This window comes from Rhinichthys klamathensis, unplaced genomic scaffold, assembly GCF_029890125.1.
Source record: "Rhinichthys klamathensis goyatoka isolate OS25496 unplaced genomic scaffold, OSU_Roscu_1.1 h1tg000308l_1, whole genome shotgun sequence".
NCBI classification, from domain to species: domain Eukaryota; kingdom Metazoa; phylum Chordata; class Actinopteri; order Cypriniformes; family Leuciscidae; genus Rhinichthys; species Rhinichthys klamathensis.
The window spans coordinates 696913-716267 of NW_026606826.1; the positions used below are offsets into that span (position 1 = coordinate 696913).

Below are 19355 nucleotides of genomic sequence, written 5' to 3' on the forward strand. Positions count from 1 at the left end.
ATAAATAAAGGTGACTATTAGGAACACCATACTAATACTGTGTTTGACCCCCTTTCGCCTTCAGAACTGCCTTAATTCAACAAGGTGCTGAAAGCATTCTTTAGAAATGTTGGCCCATATTGATAGGATAGCATCTTGCAGTTGATGGAGATTTGTGGGATGCACATCCAGGGCACGAAGCTCCCGTTCCACCACATCCCAAAGATGCTCTATTGGGTTGAGATCTGGTGACTGACTGTGGGGGCCATTTTAGTACAGTGAACTCATTGTCATGTTCAAGAAGCCAATTTGAAATGATTCGAGCTTTGTGACATTGTGCATTATCCTGCTGGAAGTAGCCATGAGAGGATGGGTACATGGTGGCCATAAAGGGATGGACATGGTCAGAAACAATGCTCAGGTAGGCCGTGGCATTTAAACGATGCCCAATTGGCACTAAGGGGCCTAAAGTGTGCCAAGAAAACATCCCCCACACCATTACACCACCACCACCAGCCTGCACAGTGGTAACAAGGCATGATGGATCCATGTTCTCATTCTGTTTACGCCAAATTCTGACTCTACCATCTGAATGTCTCAACAGAAATCGAGACTCATCAGACCAGGCAACATTTTTCCAGTCTTCAACTGTCCAATTTTGGTGAGCTCTTGCAAATTGTAGCCTCTTTTTCCTATTTGTAGTGGAGATGAGTGGTACCCGGTGGGGTCTTCTGCTGTTGTAGCCCATCCGCCTCAAGGTTGTGCGTGTTGTGGCTTCACAAATGCTTTGCTGCACACCTCGGTTGTAACGAGTGGTTATTTCAGTCAAAGTTGCTCTTCTATCAGCTTGAATCAGTCGGCCCATTCTCCTCTGACCTCTAGCATCAACAAGGCATTTTCGCCCACAGGACTGCCGCATACTGGATGTTTGTCCCTTTTCACACCATTCTTTGTAAACCCTAGAAATGGTTGTGCGTGAAAATCCCAGTAACTGAGCAGATTGTGAAATACTCAGACCGGCCCGTCTGGCACCAACAACCATGCCACGCTCAAAATTGCTTAAATCACCTTTCTTTCCCATTCTGACATTCAGTTTGGAGTTCAGGAGATTGTCTTGACCAGGACCACACCCCTAAATGCATTGAAGCAACTGCCATGTGATTGGTTGATTAGATAATTGCATTAATTAGAAATTGAACAGGTGTTCCTAATAATCCTTTAGGTGAGTGTATATATATATATATATATATAGGCCTTGCAAGGGGTATGATGTAAACCTATGAGATGAACTGTACGTGACACTGAATTGCTTTGATTCACCAAGATTGTGTAGGCTACATATTGCTTTCGCAATGAAAAGGAGACCTGACATTGCAATCCATTTTTTCCATCTACAGTTCCGGCAGAACATGATCCCACGAGGACTGAGGGCAGATCGCTGTTTGAAATCCATGAAACTCAGTTTCCAGAATCTAAACACAACGCCCTCTAATCTCACAAAGCAACAGAGGTGGGTCACTTTAGACATTCTGTGGTGTTAAATTCAACATGCACGGACCAGACATTGTCCACACACACACACACGTTACCTCCAGTCGTTGAATTATGTATGGACGAGATGAGAGTAGGAAGCAAGTAGAAAATTACAAGAAATAATAGCTGCTCCATTACTGCATCTGAACAAAAATGAGAGAGAGAGAAAAAGAGAGATGACTAATAATATGCTTGATTTCAGCAGATCACAATTCACATACATTTCAACCCAATTAAAACTGCTCGTGGCATGACAAGATCTTGTTGGCATTAAGATGTGTTAAACATAATAATAACCTGCTGTCTCATTTAATTACACCACGCACGGTCATGGAGGAGGAGGAGGAGGAGGACTCGTGGAACATGGAGGCAGTTTGCCGTCCCTACACTGTAAAGATTTTATGAGCTTTCCCTCAACCACTCTTAGAGAGGAAAAGCACATCCAGGGTGGGTCAAACAACAGCATGCAACACAAACATAAGCAGACGGGTCTAACACACACACACACACACACACACACACACACAGAGAGAGAGAGAGACACAGCTTCTTATGAAGACATTTCAAGAGGACAAAGCATTGAACAGAGAGTGCTTTCATCAACATTGACTTCTGTATTGAATACACTTCAACCCAGAGGTCAATGTAACTAGATAGATAGATCGATGATAGATAGATAGATAGATAGATAGATAGATAGATAGATAGATAGATAGATAGATAGATAGATAGATAGATAGATAGATAGATAGATAGATAGATAGATAGATAGATAGATAGATAGATAGATAGATAGATAGATAGATAGAGAGAGAGAGAGAGAGAGAGAGAGAGAGAGAGAGAGAGAGAGAGAGAGAGAGAGAGAGAGAGAGAGAGAGAGAGAGAGAGAGAGATGGAGGGAGAGCTTTGGGGACTCCATGGGAAAGAGACAGGAGATGATTCAGGGAGGTGAGGATCGGAGGGATCAGTTAAACTTTAAACATGTCTCTACAGCACTCCACCTCATTAATTCTGTACGGCACAGCAGCGGAGCACGACACTTGAAAATCCAGAGTTCGGAGATTATAGTAATCCAGACACGAACAGGACGAATAGGATGCACTAACAACGATTGGTTTGCATTGCACTGTTGAACAAATAGGTTTTTGGCTTTTTTGATTATCCTAATTGTCCCTGTAGTTCATATTTTACCTATAGCACTTTTAAATATATATTAAATATTTAAATATATGTTTTCTAGGGAGTGGATGTGGATGGAGGTTTGTTTTTTTATGTTAAAACAGTTGTTTGGATTTATATTAAGAATACTCTTTATTTTTTCTTTGACAAAACTTTCAAAATATGCTCAAATGTTGGTGTTTTTATGATCAAGTCATTAGTCTTCATCATTGGTTCATAAATTCATTATTTATTATTGTTTTTATTATTATGAGTTATTATTTTTGTCTTGTTCAATGTTCGAGCGTCTGTTATGTCAAATCTTCATCAGATAATGAGAGATGTTCCTGGTGAATTTATATTTGATAAATAAAGAATTTCATTAGGCCCCTCTTATTTTCCTTTTTAAAGATTATAAACAAATCTTGCCAAACTGTATATAACACCATTAAGCAAGGCATTATTTCTTGTTTTGAAACAGTTGTTTGTATTTACATTAAGAATGTTCTTTCTTTTTCTGACAAAACCTACAAAAAATGCTCAAATGTTTTTTTATATGATTGACCTCACATGCTCAAGTCATTTACTCTTCTTCCATTTAGGCTACTTAAATTTATCAGATATGAATCATCTTTCTGCTATATTTTTATATTTAATAGCCTACTTTTGACATTAAATCTTCCTTTTTATACTTCTTTCTGACTTTTAGTCTATACAATGAATAATAATTTGCACTATTGCACTAATAGCTGTAGCTTATATTTCAGATATCAAACAGTAAAAATGCATCTCCACAAGACTGAGACAGTGTCATGAATGTGATATTGGCTCGGAGAAATATTTTCAGCACCAAGGACAACTCCTTTCAGCTGGTCCTCCCCAAAGATTCACCACTACTGCTTTATTATTCTAATGTTGTGTTGCATAATATGACGCTTTCTGGTCTAAAAATATATGTTGTCGTGGGGGATGATGCTTCCCTGAAGTTTCCATATTAACATGGCTGCGAATGTCGTCCGCGTACTGTAGTTAGTCTACTACACCTTTAAGCGCACCGTTTGTGAAGTTTTGTGTCCCGTGCAAAGCATACTTCGAGTTCGGTTCGTTAAACAAAACATATCTGTCAGATGTGCATGATAAAACAGCCGTGACCGTGGGCCACTTCTTCAAATAAAACACATGCGAAACACAAACGAAACTCAAACAAGCGTAGACATCATGTTAAAGTGTTTTACTCACAGTAAAGGCCCGGTGTAGCTCCAGCAGGACCGACCCGAAGAAAAGAAACACAATTTCCGTTCAGTGAGAGTTTAAATGTAATATCCACTCATAAGCCCGATGCCGCTTTGATCTTGCGAATCTGTGCATCACATTTGCGGATTGCTTTATGGCTTTTAGAGAAGGGTCTGTATTGCTTTTCATTAGATCATCGCAGATGTAAATCACAGGCTACATAGAGTAACATTATCTTCATAGCGCTCATCCTTCCTCCTTCCTTCCTTCCTTCTTTTTTTTCCACTCCCTCCTCAATCTCACTTACTTGTGACGTAACGGGGAAACGCACCGTACGTCATTTCATCCTTGAATCACGAGGCATCTTCTGTGCTCAGTGTATATAGATAATTGTCAACTACTTTTATACTCCATCTATTTTGTATTATTTTTCCTCTCTCGGTCTCTCTAGTCTTTATATACTTTATTTTATATTTTTTCTCTTTCTTATATTTTTTTTGCGTTTTATAATGTTGTTATGTGGATAATTAAAATACATTTAAATGAATTATTTACCCTGTTGTGTATTTTCGGTCTCTTTCATATTATTTTAATTAGTATGTGTCAATTAACAAATTAATAATTAATTACAGTATAGTTTCACCAATTATTGAAATTACATATTTATATATAAAGAAAAAAAGTTCTTAAAGGGACAGTTCACCCAAAAATTCTGTCATCATTTACTCACCCTCAAGTTGTTGCAAACCTTTGCGTTTCATTCTTCTGCTGAACACAAAAGAAGATCTTTTGAAGAATATGGGTTACCAAACAGTTGATCCCATTGACTTCCTCAGCATAAGACAGAAAATACCCATCAACTGTTTGGTTAAAGAACAATATCTTCTTTTGTCGTTCAGCAGGAGAAAAACTCATAAAGGTTTGGAACAACTTGAGGGTGAGTAAATGAAGACAGAATTTCCATTTTTGGGTGAACTATCCCTTTAAGACCAAGTTTAAAAAAACTCTTTAAATCATTGATTATTTTGTTCTGTAGAGAACCCAATTTTATTCTTAAAGTCACATTTGCCATCTATTTCAATAAATATTTATAATATTTAACACTGTTTAAACCCTTTGTTTACTAAGCTTTGCAGATGAATATGTATGTGCAAACATATATGCACATACAGTTAGATATAAATTTTATATTAGTTTTCCCTTTCTCCAGGATTGTCTTCTGTTCCTCTAAGCTATTCATTATGGGCACAGTCGTCTATTTATACTTTGCTCTTAAATAATTGAGAAGAGATGAATCTTTCCAAAGAGTCTATTTTCAAGACGATCTTCACTGTAAAAAATGAGGTGTTAGCAGAATGAAGTTAAATGAATGAATGAACTAAAAATGTCCATTAACCTTAAAAATGTCAGTTGACCTATATTTAGATGACCAAGTAACTATAAGAGTTCTATGCAAATTGTTCTCTTAAGTTTTAAATTGTTTAATATAATCTCATGTGTTCTATGATAAATATCCTGGAACAAAATGCATAATTATAGAACACATCATAAAACACATAAACACCACCTCACACACAGACCTTAATACACTCTTAAAAATAAACGTTCCAAGAGATTTTGCACATAGTTGCCGCCATAGAAGAAACATTTTTGGCTCTTCTATGAACCAAAACATTTTGGTTTTGGTTTCCTTAGTGAAGAACAATTTGAAGAACCTTTTTCCACTGGAAAGGTTAAAGGTTCTTCAAGGAACCATATGTCAATAACCTTCTCACTGCAGATATGATACACTTTTTTTTAATGAACCAACAAGCAACTGTTTGCCATTTTGACAGTTTTTGTTGATTCTGTTGTGATGTCAGAATGAGCTTGATCCTCATATTAAAATAACCAGTCAGTTGTTACACTGTAAAAAATATATGTTTCAACTTTAAAAGTAGGTATTCGTGCTGCCTTCATTTTAAGTCAACTTGTAATGTGTAATTGTACTAAGTGACAACTATTTGAGTTGAGTAAACTAAAAAAATAAGGCATAACAAAAACTTTTGTTACACGTCACACGCATCACACACATGACCAGCGTCGGCCAATAGTGAGCCTACGTGTGACCTACAACACAGAAGCGTTGCGCAGTTTCACTAGGTGAACTATCTCGAGGCCCACAGAGAAGCAAATGAATAGTTGAATAAAGTCGTTATTTTTGTTTGTTTTTTGCGCACAAAAAGTATTCTCGTCGCTTGATAAACTTAAGGTTGAGCCACTGTAGTCACTTGGACTATTTTAACTATGTCTTTAACTTTTCTAGGCCGGCAAGTTTCGATCCCTTAAGAAGCCTATGGAGGAGTGATCCAGCTCTCAGATTTAATCAAAAATATCTTGTGTTCCGAAGATGAACGAAAGTCTTACGGGGTTGGAACAACATGAGGGTGAGTAATTACTGACAGAATTTTCATTTTGGGGTGAACTATCCCTTTAAGATTAGTCAGTAAACAAAACATATATTATGAAAATATATAAAATGTTATAATTCTAAAACAAGGGAGGAAAAGGTAAAAAGGCAATAGTCATAATCAGATTGCACACAGACCAGGGCAAGGAAAAATATTTTCGTCTCTTTTTTTTTCAGCATCTAAACAGCTCAGGAGTCAGGAAGGTGCAGTGTAAAAACTGACAGGATGGTTCAAGTTGCCAGAGAAAGAGCACAAGGATGACTTCAGAGAGAATAAATTACAGTCAAAGTCTTATTTCAGTCATCTGCTGGAGCTTCACTTTCATATCAGAGGAGAGACTGTGCACCTTCTCTGCCCTTGATGGTGGCAGTTTATTCAAATCAGGATTTTAATAATAAACCTGAATTGTGATAAGTCATGCAGGTCCACCAGGGAATCTTAACATTGGGAAAAACTTTTGGAGGATTGTAGAGAAGTTAATCACGACACATGCGCAAAGTTTAGGGAGTCAATGACTGCTGTAATCAAAAACATGGGAGAACCAACTAAATATTAATAACTGATTACACTGTAGTCAATGTATGCTTTATTTCCTGTGAGCTTTGTGTTTTTCTATGCATTTTTTTTGCATAATACAATAAAACCCATATTTAATTATATGCTGGAGTTTGCCTTTCTTGCCAACATTTTTTGTAATTTTAATATCTTAACCAAGTTTAGTGTATTCTTCGTTCCAATATAATGTACTCCTCATATTTGGATTGTTTAATTGAACCTAAACCCTCCAGACTGTAGAGTATCTGTCAAAAGTTTGAAAACAATATATTTTTTTTAATGTTTTTGAAAGATGTCTCTTATGCTTATAACCAAGGCTGCATTTATGTAATAAAAAAAAAACAAAAAAACTTTTAATTTGTAATATTTTGCAATACTACAGTTTTTACTGTATTTTTGATTAAATAAATGCAGCCGTAGTGAACATAAGAGAATTTTGTCGTTTCTCTTATTGTTTAAATAATTGTAATGTTTCCGGACTTTTGACCGGTACTGTATGTATATATATTCTGCCCACATGATCTTAATATCACAATTTCTGACTTACCTTTAAAAAAGTAGATAGATACTAAAATAGAACTAAAAAAAAATCTCCAAAATAATATAAATTCACACATACATTTATTGTTCCATCAGACATCGCCGCTGTGCACATCTTCACACAGAACACGTTAAAGACAATAATATAAACATAATATCAAAATAGCCATGATGTATAAAGCACACTGAATGAACAAAGACTCTCGGATAATCAGGAAAAACAGCATTTTAAAGACACTTGAAATTCATTAAACGGAAAATAAATTCTGAAATATAGAAAAGTGATTGTCTTAAAAACAGCAAAACATCAAAATGATCAGCAGCCGGTGTTTTACAAACCCTGCACTGACTTCACTTCATTTCTCCAACTTCACAAAATCTGTACTTCTGTCATAATCAATGTTTCTTCTGATAAAAAGGCCGAAGAGCACTTAATGCAAATGAGACGAACATAAACCAAACCTCATGCGTGCATTAAGAACTATAGGATTTGATTGGAAAATATATTGCAGTCTGTCAGTACATTATGTCACTGGGGCACAAAGCACTTTTTGTAAACCACTATTTCTAAGTCAGCATGGGACTAATATATTCAAATAAAAAGAAAATCCATTTTAAAATAACTTAAGAAAAAAAAATCAGTGACATTTTAGAGCCTAGCATTAGCTAATGATTAATGGCATTTTACCTTTAAAGAGTGATTATGTCAGTAAGTGAACTAAAGTTCATCAGCGGTCCGTAAAATCCGATAAGCCTAATTTTATCATCATGTCAGCTATAGAGACTATAATAATAAGAGCGTGTGTATAAGACACGGTTTTATACATTTGCATAGAAAAATATTAGGTGCTTAATAGGATGAAAAAATATATTTGTTGTATTTTATAATTAAGTTGAATAGCAGGGTTACTAGCCTTGCAAATATTGTCAGTCTTTTACCACTTTATTTGAGATACTCAAACAGGACAAACTTCTCATGTGATGGTTGGGTAAAAAAATAAGTTAAAATAATTATTATTATCATCATCATTCTCTTTTGTCTTTCTCCTTTTCAAGTACTGATAAAAAGGCTCAACAATAAATAATAATTAAGAGTTGCTCTGTCAGTCAAGAAACAAGCTCCTCGTGTAAGGAAAACATAATTCATGGATGCTCTCATAAACTGACACTTCTCATGTGTTGTTTGATAAACTCCTCTGAAATGTCTAAATTTTTTGGACATTTTTTACCGTTCTCCATCCCGTCTCTCTCCCCCTCCTCCCCTGAGAGACTGACGTTGCTGCTGAGACGACCGAGGTGTTCGACTGAGTCATACTTTCCAAGATCGGAGATGATGGTCTGGAAGCTGACGATGGAAAGAGAGTCTGAACCAGATCTGGTCACCTCAGCTCTTCCCATGTCCACCCACCTGGAGTTTTGATGTGTCTCCACCCACTCTCTGGTATTAGTCACGCCTTCTTTCCCATCCGACCAATCGCTTGGTCTCGGGTAGCCTCCACAAGCTCCGCCTTCGGTACCCGTGCTGCTGATGGCCTCTGCTCCTACAGGAGGGCTCCGCCCACCGCACGTTTTGATTGGTCCGTCCTTTGTTCGCTCCTGCTCCCTCTGGGCATGAATCTCTTCGCTGATTTGTTCCAGGTGGCGCAAGGTGTTGGAGTAATTCGACTTGGCTTTGGAAATATGATCCTCTAACTCAAAAATTTTTGACTTGTGCTCCTACAAAAACATTTTTGACTATGTTCAGTTCACATATTTTTACTGTGAATGGTGAATAGTAAATCTTAATCAATCAACCATAGACCATATTAATCTACCGGTAAATAAAAATTGTTGAGCTATGGGGTTATATATATATATATATATATATATATTTGGTTATAATCATTAGCTAAAACTATTGAAAACATTTCTGTTTTTTGAAATAAAGCTGAAATAAAAAAGTTAAATATAATTATTAGCTTAAAAACTGAAACTAAATGAAAATTAGAGTTGCCTTGGCAATAAACAATAAACTAAATAAAATAATAAAATAAATATAAACTAACTAAAACTGAAATTAAAATAAATTAAACCCAAATAGCAATATTATTAATGACAAAAGCACATAACGAAATGACTAAAAATATGAATAACATTACAATAAAATAGAATAAAAAATAAAAATAAAAAGCTATTTTAGGAATTCAGAAGTTTTGGAATATTGCACAAAAAGTCATTTATGTATATAAAAAATAATAATAATAAAAAAATAAATAATAATAATAATAATAATATGGGTTTGGAAGGACATAAAGGCGAGTAAATGATGACCGGATTTTCATTTTTGGTTAATCTATTCATTAAATTTGACTAGGCATGGCCATATTTTTCAACACCGACACCATACAGTGGGCAACACAAATATTGGCATCCTTGGTAAATATGAGCAAAACTCACTATGAAAGTTTGTTTTTTCCATTTTTCCTCTAGGTCTTTCATTCAAATCATTCACAAAAATCTAAGCTTTAATTAAAGTTAATATACACAAAATATAAATGTGGGATAAATTAAATGTTTTTTCTCCAAAATATTTATACCACAATTATTGGCACCCCTACAAATTCTAACGAGTAAACAGAGCCGATCATCCCTATACGCACATTATGCAAGTTGCGTATGGCCCCGCAAATTACTCAAGGCCCCCCCTCCCCCTCGTGTCAAAGCGTGTCAAAGTTTACAACCTCGATGAGAAAATTAAGCGGAACGATCCTTCTGCTCACGAAAAGAGAGAGAAAAAACACCATGAGAATGAATTGAGGGAACAGCAATCAGGTAGACTAGATTTTCTCCTCTCCAAGTTTGATGATAGCAAAGAACAGTAAAGTTAAGTTGATGTGCATCATAGCATAGCAGTCCCCTGACTCAAACCCCATAAAAACCTGTTGGATGAGCTGAAGAAAAGAGTCCACGAGCATGGACCTCTGAATCTGAAGGATCTGGAGAGATTCTGTATGGAGGAATGCTTTCAGATCTCTTGCGTATGTTTATCAACCTTATTGCGCATTTACAAAGCATATGTACATGGAACGTGGCGCCGAGTGTGGCTGCCGTGTCTCTCGCGCCTCCACGACCACGCAGTTTCTTAGTTATTTTATTATATTTTTGCTTAACGTAAAGTTGTTAGCCTGCTAGCTTATGACAGAGACACTTTATTAGAAATTCGAGACTCAACGATCAACCGCCCCATTTCGGAGTATATTCATATTGACCCACTGGTCGCATTAACAGAGGAATACCCATATACCAACTCAGCGGCGAGACCAAGGCAAAGACGCAACAAACACCGGAAGAGAGGACGCAGAACCGGGATACTTGTGAGACTTAGGCGGCGAGCAACCTGACCTCCACTCCCCAGTATACTGCTGGCAAACGTTCAGTCTCTGGATAATAAGCTGAGTGAACTCTGGGCTAGAACATCCTTTCAACGTGAGACAAGAGACTGTAATGTTATTTGCCTAACACAGGGGTAGGCAAGTTCGGTCCAAGAAAACCTCTCCTGCCTACAGCCTTAGTAATCCTGAAGACATTGATTAGCTTGTTCAGGTGTGTTTGATTAGGGTTGGAACTAAATTCTGCAGGACAGCGGCTCTCTAGGACCGAACTTGCCTACCCCTGGCCTAACAGAAACCTGGCTTTCACAGAGCGTGCCCGATCACGCAGTTACCCTCATGGCTTCTCCGTGTTTCGGGCGGACAGATCAGCAGACCTCTCTGGGAAGAAGAAAGGCGGTGGAGTCTGTTTCCTTACCAGCAATGCGTGGTGTAATCCGGACAGTATACATCCCATAAAGCAATTTTGCTCACCTGACGTGGAATACGTAATGCTGCTGTGTAGACCATTCTGGCTGCCGTGGGAGTTTACGGCCGTCGTTTTAACAGCAGTCTATATTCCACCACAGGCAAACACGGAGAGCGCACTGAGAGAAGTGTATAACTCCATCGCTAACGTTGAAGATAAATATCCGGAGGCAGCTTCCATACTGCTTGGAGATTTTAACCAAGCTTCTTTGAGCAAGGTACTGCCGAAATATTTGCAGCAGCATATTCATTTCAAAACTCGCGGCAGTAAAACTTTAGATCACTGCTATTCTCCCTTCCGCAATGCTTACAAACCCCTCCTCCGGCCATCGTTCGGGAAGTCAGACCACGCCTCTATTTTGCTGCTGCCAGACTATAAGCATAAGTTAAAGCAGACAGCGCCCACCATGAGGTCAATCTCCAGTTGGTCCGACCAAACGGATGCTGAGCTCCAGGACTGTTTTGAGACTGTGGATTGGGAGGCGTTTTGGGAGGCCACTGCTGATATTCATGAATATGTTGACATAGTGATGCGTTTTATACTGAAGTGTTTTAAAGACATTGTCCCTATGCAATCAGTCTGTGTTTTTCCCAATCAAAAAGCATGGCTTGATCACTCTGTAAGACTAGCTCTCACTGCAAGAGACAAAGCCTTTTCTTCTGGGAACTAGGAGGAGAAGAAAATAGCTCAATACAATCTCCGAAAGGCAATTAAGCTGGCAAAAGGGCAATATAAGGAAAAAATTTAGAAACAGCTGAGTGAAACCGATTCACGCAGGGTATACAGGTCCTTCTAAAAAAATTAGCATATTGTGATAAAGTTCATTATTTTCCATAATGTAATGAGAAAAATTAAACTTTCATATATTTTAGATTCATTGCACACCAACTGAAATATTTCAGGTCTTTTATTGTTTTAATACTGATGATTTTGGCATACAGCTCATGAAAACCCAAAATTCCTGTTTAAAAAAATTAGCATATCATGAAAAGGGTCTCTAAACGAGCTATTAACCTAATCATCTAAATCAACTAATTAACTCTAAACACCTGCAAAAGATTCCTGAGCCTTTTAAAAACTCCCAGCCTGTTTCATTACTCAAAACCGCAATAATGGGTAAGACTGCCGATCTGCCTGCTGTCCAGAAGGCCATCATTGACACCCTCAAGCAAGAGGGTAAGACAGAAAGAAATTTCTGAACAAATAGGCTGTTCCCAGAGTGCTGTATCAAGGCACCTCAGTGGGAAGTCTGTTTGAAGGAAAAAGTGTGGCAAAAAACGCTGCACAACGAGAAGAGGTGACCGGACCCTGAGGAAGATTGTGGAGAAGAACCGATTCCAGACCTTAGGGGACCGGCCGAAGCAGTGGACTGAGTCTGGAGTAGAAACATCCAGAGCCACCGTGCACAGGCGTGTGCAGGAAATTGGGTTACAGGTGCCGCATTCCCCAGGTCAAGCCACTTTTGAACCAGAAACAGCGGCAGAAGCGCTTGACCTGGGCTACAGAGAAGCAGCACTGGACTGTTGCTCAGTTTTGCATGTCATTCGGAAATCAAGGTGCCAGAGTCTGGAGGAAGACTGGGGAGAAGGAAATGCCAAAATGCCTGAAGTCCAGTGTCAAGTACCCACAGTCAGTGATTGTCTGGTGCCATGTCAGCTGCTGGTGTTGGTCCACTGTGTTTTATCAAGGGCAGGGTCAATGCAGCTAGCTATCAGGAGATTTTGGAGCACTTCATGCTTCCATCTGCTAAAAAGCTTTTTGGAGATGAATATTTCATTTTTCAGCACGACCTGGCACCTGCTCACAGTGCCAAAACCACTGGTAAATGGTTTACTGACCATGGTATTACTGTGCTCAATTGGCCTGCCAACTCTCCTGACCTGAACCCCATAGAGAATCTGTGGGATATTGTGAAGAGAAAGTTGAGAGACGCAAGATCCAACACTCTGGATGAGCTTAAGGCCGCTATCGAAGCATCCTGGGCCTCCATAACACCTCAGCAGTGCCACAGGCTGATTGCCTCCATGCCACGCCGCATTGAAGCAGTCATTTCTGCAAAAGGATTCCCGACCAAGTATTGACTATTGAGTGCATAACTGAACATAATTATTTGAAGGTTGACTTTTTTTTTTTGTATTAAAAACACTTCTTTTATTGGTCGGATGAAATATGCTAATTTTTTTAGACAGGAATTTGGGGTTTTCATGAGCTGTATGCCAAAATCATCAGTATTAAAACAATAAAAGACCTGAAATATTTCAGTTGGTGTGCAATGAATCTAAAATATATGAAAGTTTAATTTTTATCATTACATTATGGAAAATAATAAACTATCACAATATGCTAATTTTTTGAGAAGGACCTGTACATTCCATATCGGACCTCAAGGCAAGACCTAGATGTACAACTAATGTCTTGCCTACACTGACAGATGAGCTGAATCATTTTTTTGCCCGGTTTGAAACCACCAAACCGACCCCCCAGAGTAGTCCTGCCAGCAGTGCAAACACTCCCAATAACACACCAAGGACATTCTACATCACAGAGGATGATGTGCGACGTGTGTTTGAACGAGTGAACATCCGAAAAGCAGCTGGGCCGGATGGGATTCCTGGCCGGGTGATTAGAACTTGCGCATCACAACTTGCAGGCGTGTTTGTGGACATTTCCAACCGTTGTCTGTCTCTCTCTGTATTTCCCTCTTGCTTTAAATCCTCTGCAACAGTGCCAATTCCCAAGATGATCAAAATCATGTGTCTAAATGATTGGCGGACTGTTGCCCTCACTCCGATAGTGAGCATATGCTTTGAACGGCTAAAAAGAGATTACATCAGCACTCTTGTCCCAAAAACTTTGGATCACCATCAGTTTGCCTATTGAGAAAATAGATCCGGATGCTATATCCACAGTACTCCACAACACACTCACGCACCTGGAAAATGAAAACTCTTATGTCAGAATACTTTTTATTGACTATAGTTCGGGATTTAATACAATAATCCCCTCTAGACTGGTCACAAAACTCAGACCTCTGCAATCTCATCCTGGACTTCCTGAGTAACCGCCGTCAGGTGGTTAGGATGGGGTCCATCACCTCCGCTCCTCTAACCGTGAGTACCGGAGCGCCCCAAGGCTGTGTGCTTAGTCCTCTTCTTTACTCACTGTACACATATGATTGCACACCATTACACTCGTCAAACCTCATTATCAAGTACGCTGATGACACCACGGTAGTGGGCCTGATTAGAGGTGATAACGAGTTGATATACAGGGAGGAAGTGGAAAATCTGGTACAATGGTGTCAGGATAACAATTTGTCCCTAAATGTGGCAAAAATGAAAGAGCTGGTGGTGGACTTCAGGAAGAAGAGGAGAGCTAAACTGACTCCTTCGATGATTCAGGGGAATGCTGTGGAAAGGGTGAGCACTTTTAAGTTCCTTGGGATCAACATCACCAATAAGCTCAGCTGGGACCTACACACTACAGGAATAGTGGGGAAGGCCCAGCAACGCCTGTTCCACCTTAGGCGTCTGAGGAAATTTGGCATGGGCCCCAATGTTCTCTGTGCCTTCTATCGGGGCACAATTGAGAGTGTCCTCACAGGGGCCATACCTCCTGGTATGGCAACTGCACTACAAACAGCCGCAGAGCAATACAAAGAGTGGTTAAAACTGCTCAGAAAATATGCGGCTGTGAGCTTGTTCCTATAGAAGACCTGTATCAGGAGAGATGCAAGAAGAAGGCCCAAAGGATTGTCAAGGACCCCAGCCACCCTAACAACAACCTTTTCCAGCGGCTTCCCTCTGGCAAGCGCTACTGCAGTCTGAAAGCAAAAACTTGCAGACTTAGAGACTCATTTTTTCACCAAGCTATTAGGCTTCTTAACAGTAGATAGACCTTACTTATCACAGTAATGTACTGTATTTTAATCATTGTCAGCAGTTTTAAATGTATTGTTGTTGTTGGAGAGAGTGTGTGTGTGTGTGTGTGTGTGTGTGTGTGTGTGTGTGTGTGTGTGTGTGTGTGTGTGTGTGTGTGTGTGTGTGTGTGTGTGTGTGTGTGTGTGTGTGTGTGTGTGTGTGTGTGTGTGTGTGTGTGTGAATGAATATGGATATAGGTGCTGCTGGTCAGGAGGGGGGAGACCTAAGATTTTTGCTCTTGCATTGTATGTAAATATGATATGAGATGCAACTTCAATAAACTAAACTAAAATAAAATAAAATAAACATTATAAGAGAAGATCCATCGCTGTCATCTTGGCAAAGAGAGGTTGCACAAAGTATTAAATGATTGGGTGCCGCTAATTGTACATATATTGCAGGGGGGGGGATGTTTTATGAAAAGAATTTCTTTCTTACATTTGTTTGGCTTTAATTAAAGCTTAGATTTTTGTGAATATCTTGAATGAAAAACTAAGAGGATAAATTGCAAAAATAAGTTTTCACAGTCAGTTTTGCTCATATTTACCAAGGCTGCCGATATTTGTGGAGCCCACTGTACAACTGTAATGAGATCGCAACACACCTCCAGAATGTCATTGAACTGAGCCTTAAGCTCGAAGTAAGACTTGGACTTCATGATGGATCTCTTCAGTGACTTCTGCAGCTCCTGCACGCGGGCTTCGGCCTCCTGACACAGCTGGGTGACACGCATGTGCTCGCGTTCACTCGTCATGCGGTCCTCCTCCGCCTCGTTCACCTGGACACCCCAGAAAAAGTTTTTTGAACTGGACCTTGTTCTCTTTGTACTTGCAGATTCTATGGGTAATATGGGGGGTTAATTGTGCATTTGTAACATATTGTTATGTACATAAACAGGCTTTTGTTTGTGCAATGAGCACATGCTCGTTATTTTTAAGGCATGAAAATTACAACAAACCACACACAAACATATATACACACACACACATGTATGCATGCACATTAATTTACATTATATATATATATATATATTATACACACACACACACTATGTACTTGCAAAACTATGCAGAATGCTATTATGATACATGATTCTGTCAAGTCGGCTCAGTAAGAAAACGCGCTCAAAGTTCAAGGTTAGAGACTTAACTGCTTGACACCACTTGATAAGAGAAGCTGAGGGAAAGTGGGATACCTTTGAGGTAGCATGATTCAACATCTCTTGCCAGGTTGGATCCAGCGTCTTGACTGCAGTGAGGCCCTGTTCAGCCACATGGACCATCTCTCGAGCAGCCGAGTGCATGGACACCGCTCTCTCAAAGCTGAGCGCGGCTTTCTGGGTCTCCTGCTGGGCCTAAAAAGAGTGAAACCAATCATATTGTATTGAAGAGACAATATCAGGTGAAGGTTGTGAGGATACCCTTTTTTGAACACAGGCCTTTTCCAGAAGGCTAAACAGAGAGTGTGTGCCCGGCTACCTCCTTTGCTTTCCTGCGTGCCTCATAGTAAGGCCTGGCCTTCTCGATGCAGGACCCCAGTTCTGAACTTTTCGCCTTGAGTTTAAGCACAGATTCACTCATTATCCTCCTGTGGCTGGACCGAGACTCCTGACAACAAAAATAGACACATACCATTCACAACAAGTTAATAATAAAATAAAGTGTGTGTATCAAGCAAGATCAATCGTTACTGTTAATCTTGTTTGGCATCCAAGAGAGAGAAAATCATAATCGTATAATCTGCATTATATAGGGTGGTTGTTATAGGTAATTAAGACTAAAACCATAAAATAAACATTTTTGTTACTTGAAATAAAATAAATATGAACTGAAATAAAATATAAAAAAATAGATAAACTATTTATTTCAGCTAGTTGCAAAGGCAACATTTCCCATTTTCATTTAGTTTATCTTGATGTACTAAAACTGATATAAAATTAATAAAAACTATATAGACGTATATAAAAAAGACAATAACAAAAATTATAAAAAGGGCACATTAAAATTACTAAAACTTTAACATTAAAATGAAAACAAAATATAAAAATAAAACCTAACTCAGAATATTAATAAAAACTATTATAACATCTCAATGATACTAAAATAACACTATGTGTTGCTTGATGTTTAATAATCAAGCTAGGCTAGTAGCAGAAAGGTTGCCGAATGGATCCCAAGTATAGTCTATCTGAAACCTGAGATTATAATCATGTACACTGAGTGTACTCGTTCTTGATTAAAGCTTTTAGTGCCGCAGTTCACTCTGACTTGGCCAGAAAAAGCATATTTATGAGAAATCAAGATCAATAAAAACGCGACACGAAATACAGTCCATTTTGTTCTTCGTAACAATGAGTTATCGCGTTCACACATCTTCGAGTTCACATTCTGACTGTCATCGGACAAACAGTGTTACGGTCTGGAGATGATCAACTCATTGAAGAAAGTACACAGATTGTTTTTTTGGGTGAGTAATAGAGTCCCATGAACACCCGTGCACTGAAGACCACCATCCAAGGTCAGGATTTTAATTAAACAATACATCCAATTTTGGTTTGTTTTTTGCCAAACCTTATCATATACCCCCAGAACACTAGGAATATACAGCATTGCTGCATGGGACCATTCTGTGAAACTTTTGCTTGTTTTGTTTTTTAAAGCTTAATGCTGGTCGATATATGGATGAGCACGAGTGGTAAATGTTCTCCTTTTGTTGTCCGAAAAACAACTGTATACTGCATTACAACAACACCAGGGTGAGTAGACAAAATTATGACTTTTTTTTTTTTTTTAGGGTGAACTATGCCTTTCAAAGCACACATACTTGGAGTTCCAGTTCCATCTTGTTGATCTCCTCGCTGGTCTCATTCAGGCGCTCTAGTTCCTCCTAGACACAGAAACACAACAGATGACAGTCACCCAGCGGTTAATGATCTTCGGTGTTGATTTAAAGGTTTGTGGTTCAATCACTGATCTATATAATGACATACTAAATCATTCTATATAGATCAGTCGGTTCAATACAAAATAAGGGTGACCCAGAAACCGAAGATTTTTTTAGATTATAATAACTTCATTAAAATACATTTGGTAAAACTTTATAATAACTAACATTATTATTATTATTATTATTATATAATGGCCGAAGTGGTGATGGTGAATCTAGGAAGGAAAGGGAATATAAAGAATATATAATATAACGGGTGATTTTATGACATAATAGTAATGAAAATAGAAATAATAAAGAACATGTTTGTCTAAATGTTTGATTGATAGTGCACATAAACAGAAATGTCAAGAATTTTTTTTATTTAATGTTACATACATTCATAACTTAACGTCCACGAACTTCACATCTGTTAAACAAATAATATTTGTTAATTAATTAAGAATTTGCACTTAATTGCAATTAATACAAGATATTTAACAGCTTGCTCGTGGACGGCTTGGTTTTGGATCAAAACGTTTTAAAAAATATGAATCAATAACTTCAATGAACAGTGTTGTATCAGAACTTTCACATGTCAGTGTAACGTTAACTTACCTGTATTCTGGGATCCAGTTCCTCCTCGGTCTGTTTACCATTCAGTGAGTGTTCATCTGGACATGTTGATCTCTCGCAGTCTTTACTCTCCATCTCTGTTTCCTCGGATTCCCCATCAGCTTCTCTGCCGTCATCAGTCACCTCCTCCTCCGTCTCATTTCCTCCTCTCTCCTCCACTGAAGTTGCTCCTGAACCCGCAGGACTTTCACGCAAAGCCGCTGGATCCATTTACAGGCCTCTTCAGATATCCGAGATCAAATGTTGCCGATTAACAAGGGGCAAACTATCAGATCGAAAGCGAAAAAGAGAGGTAACGTCCCTTGTCTATATTTTAAATGCCTTTGCCTTTCTTCATTTCTATGGTAGTTTAACTTTCTCGCTACTGCAAATGACTATCAGCAAATAAATAAACCGGATTGACGAGTTTACAAGTTCCATGAAAGGTAATATGGAGATTACATGACCAAAAATCGTCTAAAGTCCATTCATTTATCACAAATTTACCCCATGGCTAACATCGCACTGGTTCCGCCATTCAATAATTCGAAATGAGATACACAAGTGAGGTAAATAGAAAACGCGAAACCAAACATTTTAGGACTTTCTG

At 38.5% G+C, this 19355-nt stretch overlaps 2 protein-coding genes across 2 annotated transcripts in view; both read right to left on the bottom strand.

Moving 5' to 3' along the window:
• Nucleotides 1-4200, bottom strand: part of gabbr1a (gamma-aminobutyric acid (GABA) B receptor, 1a) — a 72623-nt gene extending 68423 nt beyond the window's left edge. Inside the window, exons 1-2 of the mRNA XM_056270753.1 lie at nt 3910-4200; nt 1569-1655 (exon numbers count right to left, since the gene is read on the bottom strand). Coding sequence (XP_056126728.1) covers nt 1569-1647 — 79 coding nt within the window. The 5' untranslated portion in view covers nt 1648-1655; nt 3910-4200. The remainder of the gene's footprint in view (nt 1-1568; nt 1656-3909) is intronic.
• A 3321-nt stretch (nt 4201-7521) lies between these two features.
• sh3bp5la (SH3-binding domain protein 5-like, a) lies at nt 7522-19284 on the bottom strand. Its single transcript, XM_056270806.1, has 6 exons — nt 18749-19284; nt 18029-18091; nt 16684-16812; nt 16401-16559; nt 15810-15983; nt 7522-9164 (listed from the first exon to the last, which is right to left on the bottom strand). Exons 1-6 carry the CDS (start codon nt 18974-18976, stop codon nt 8604-8606), a joined length of 1314 nt encoding a protein of 437 aa, XP_056126781.1. The 5' UTR covers nt 18977-19284; the 3' UTR covers nt 7522-8603.
• Nucleotides 19285-19355: the final 71 nt, after the last annotated feature.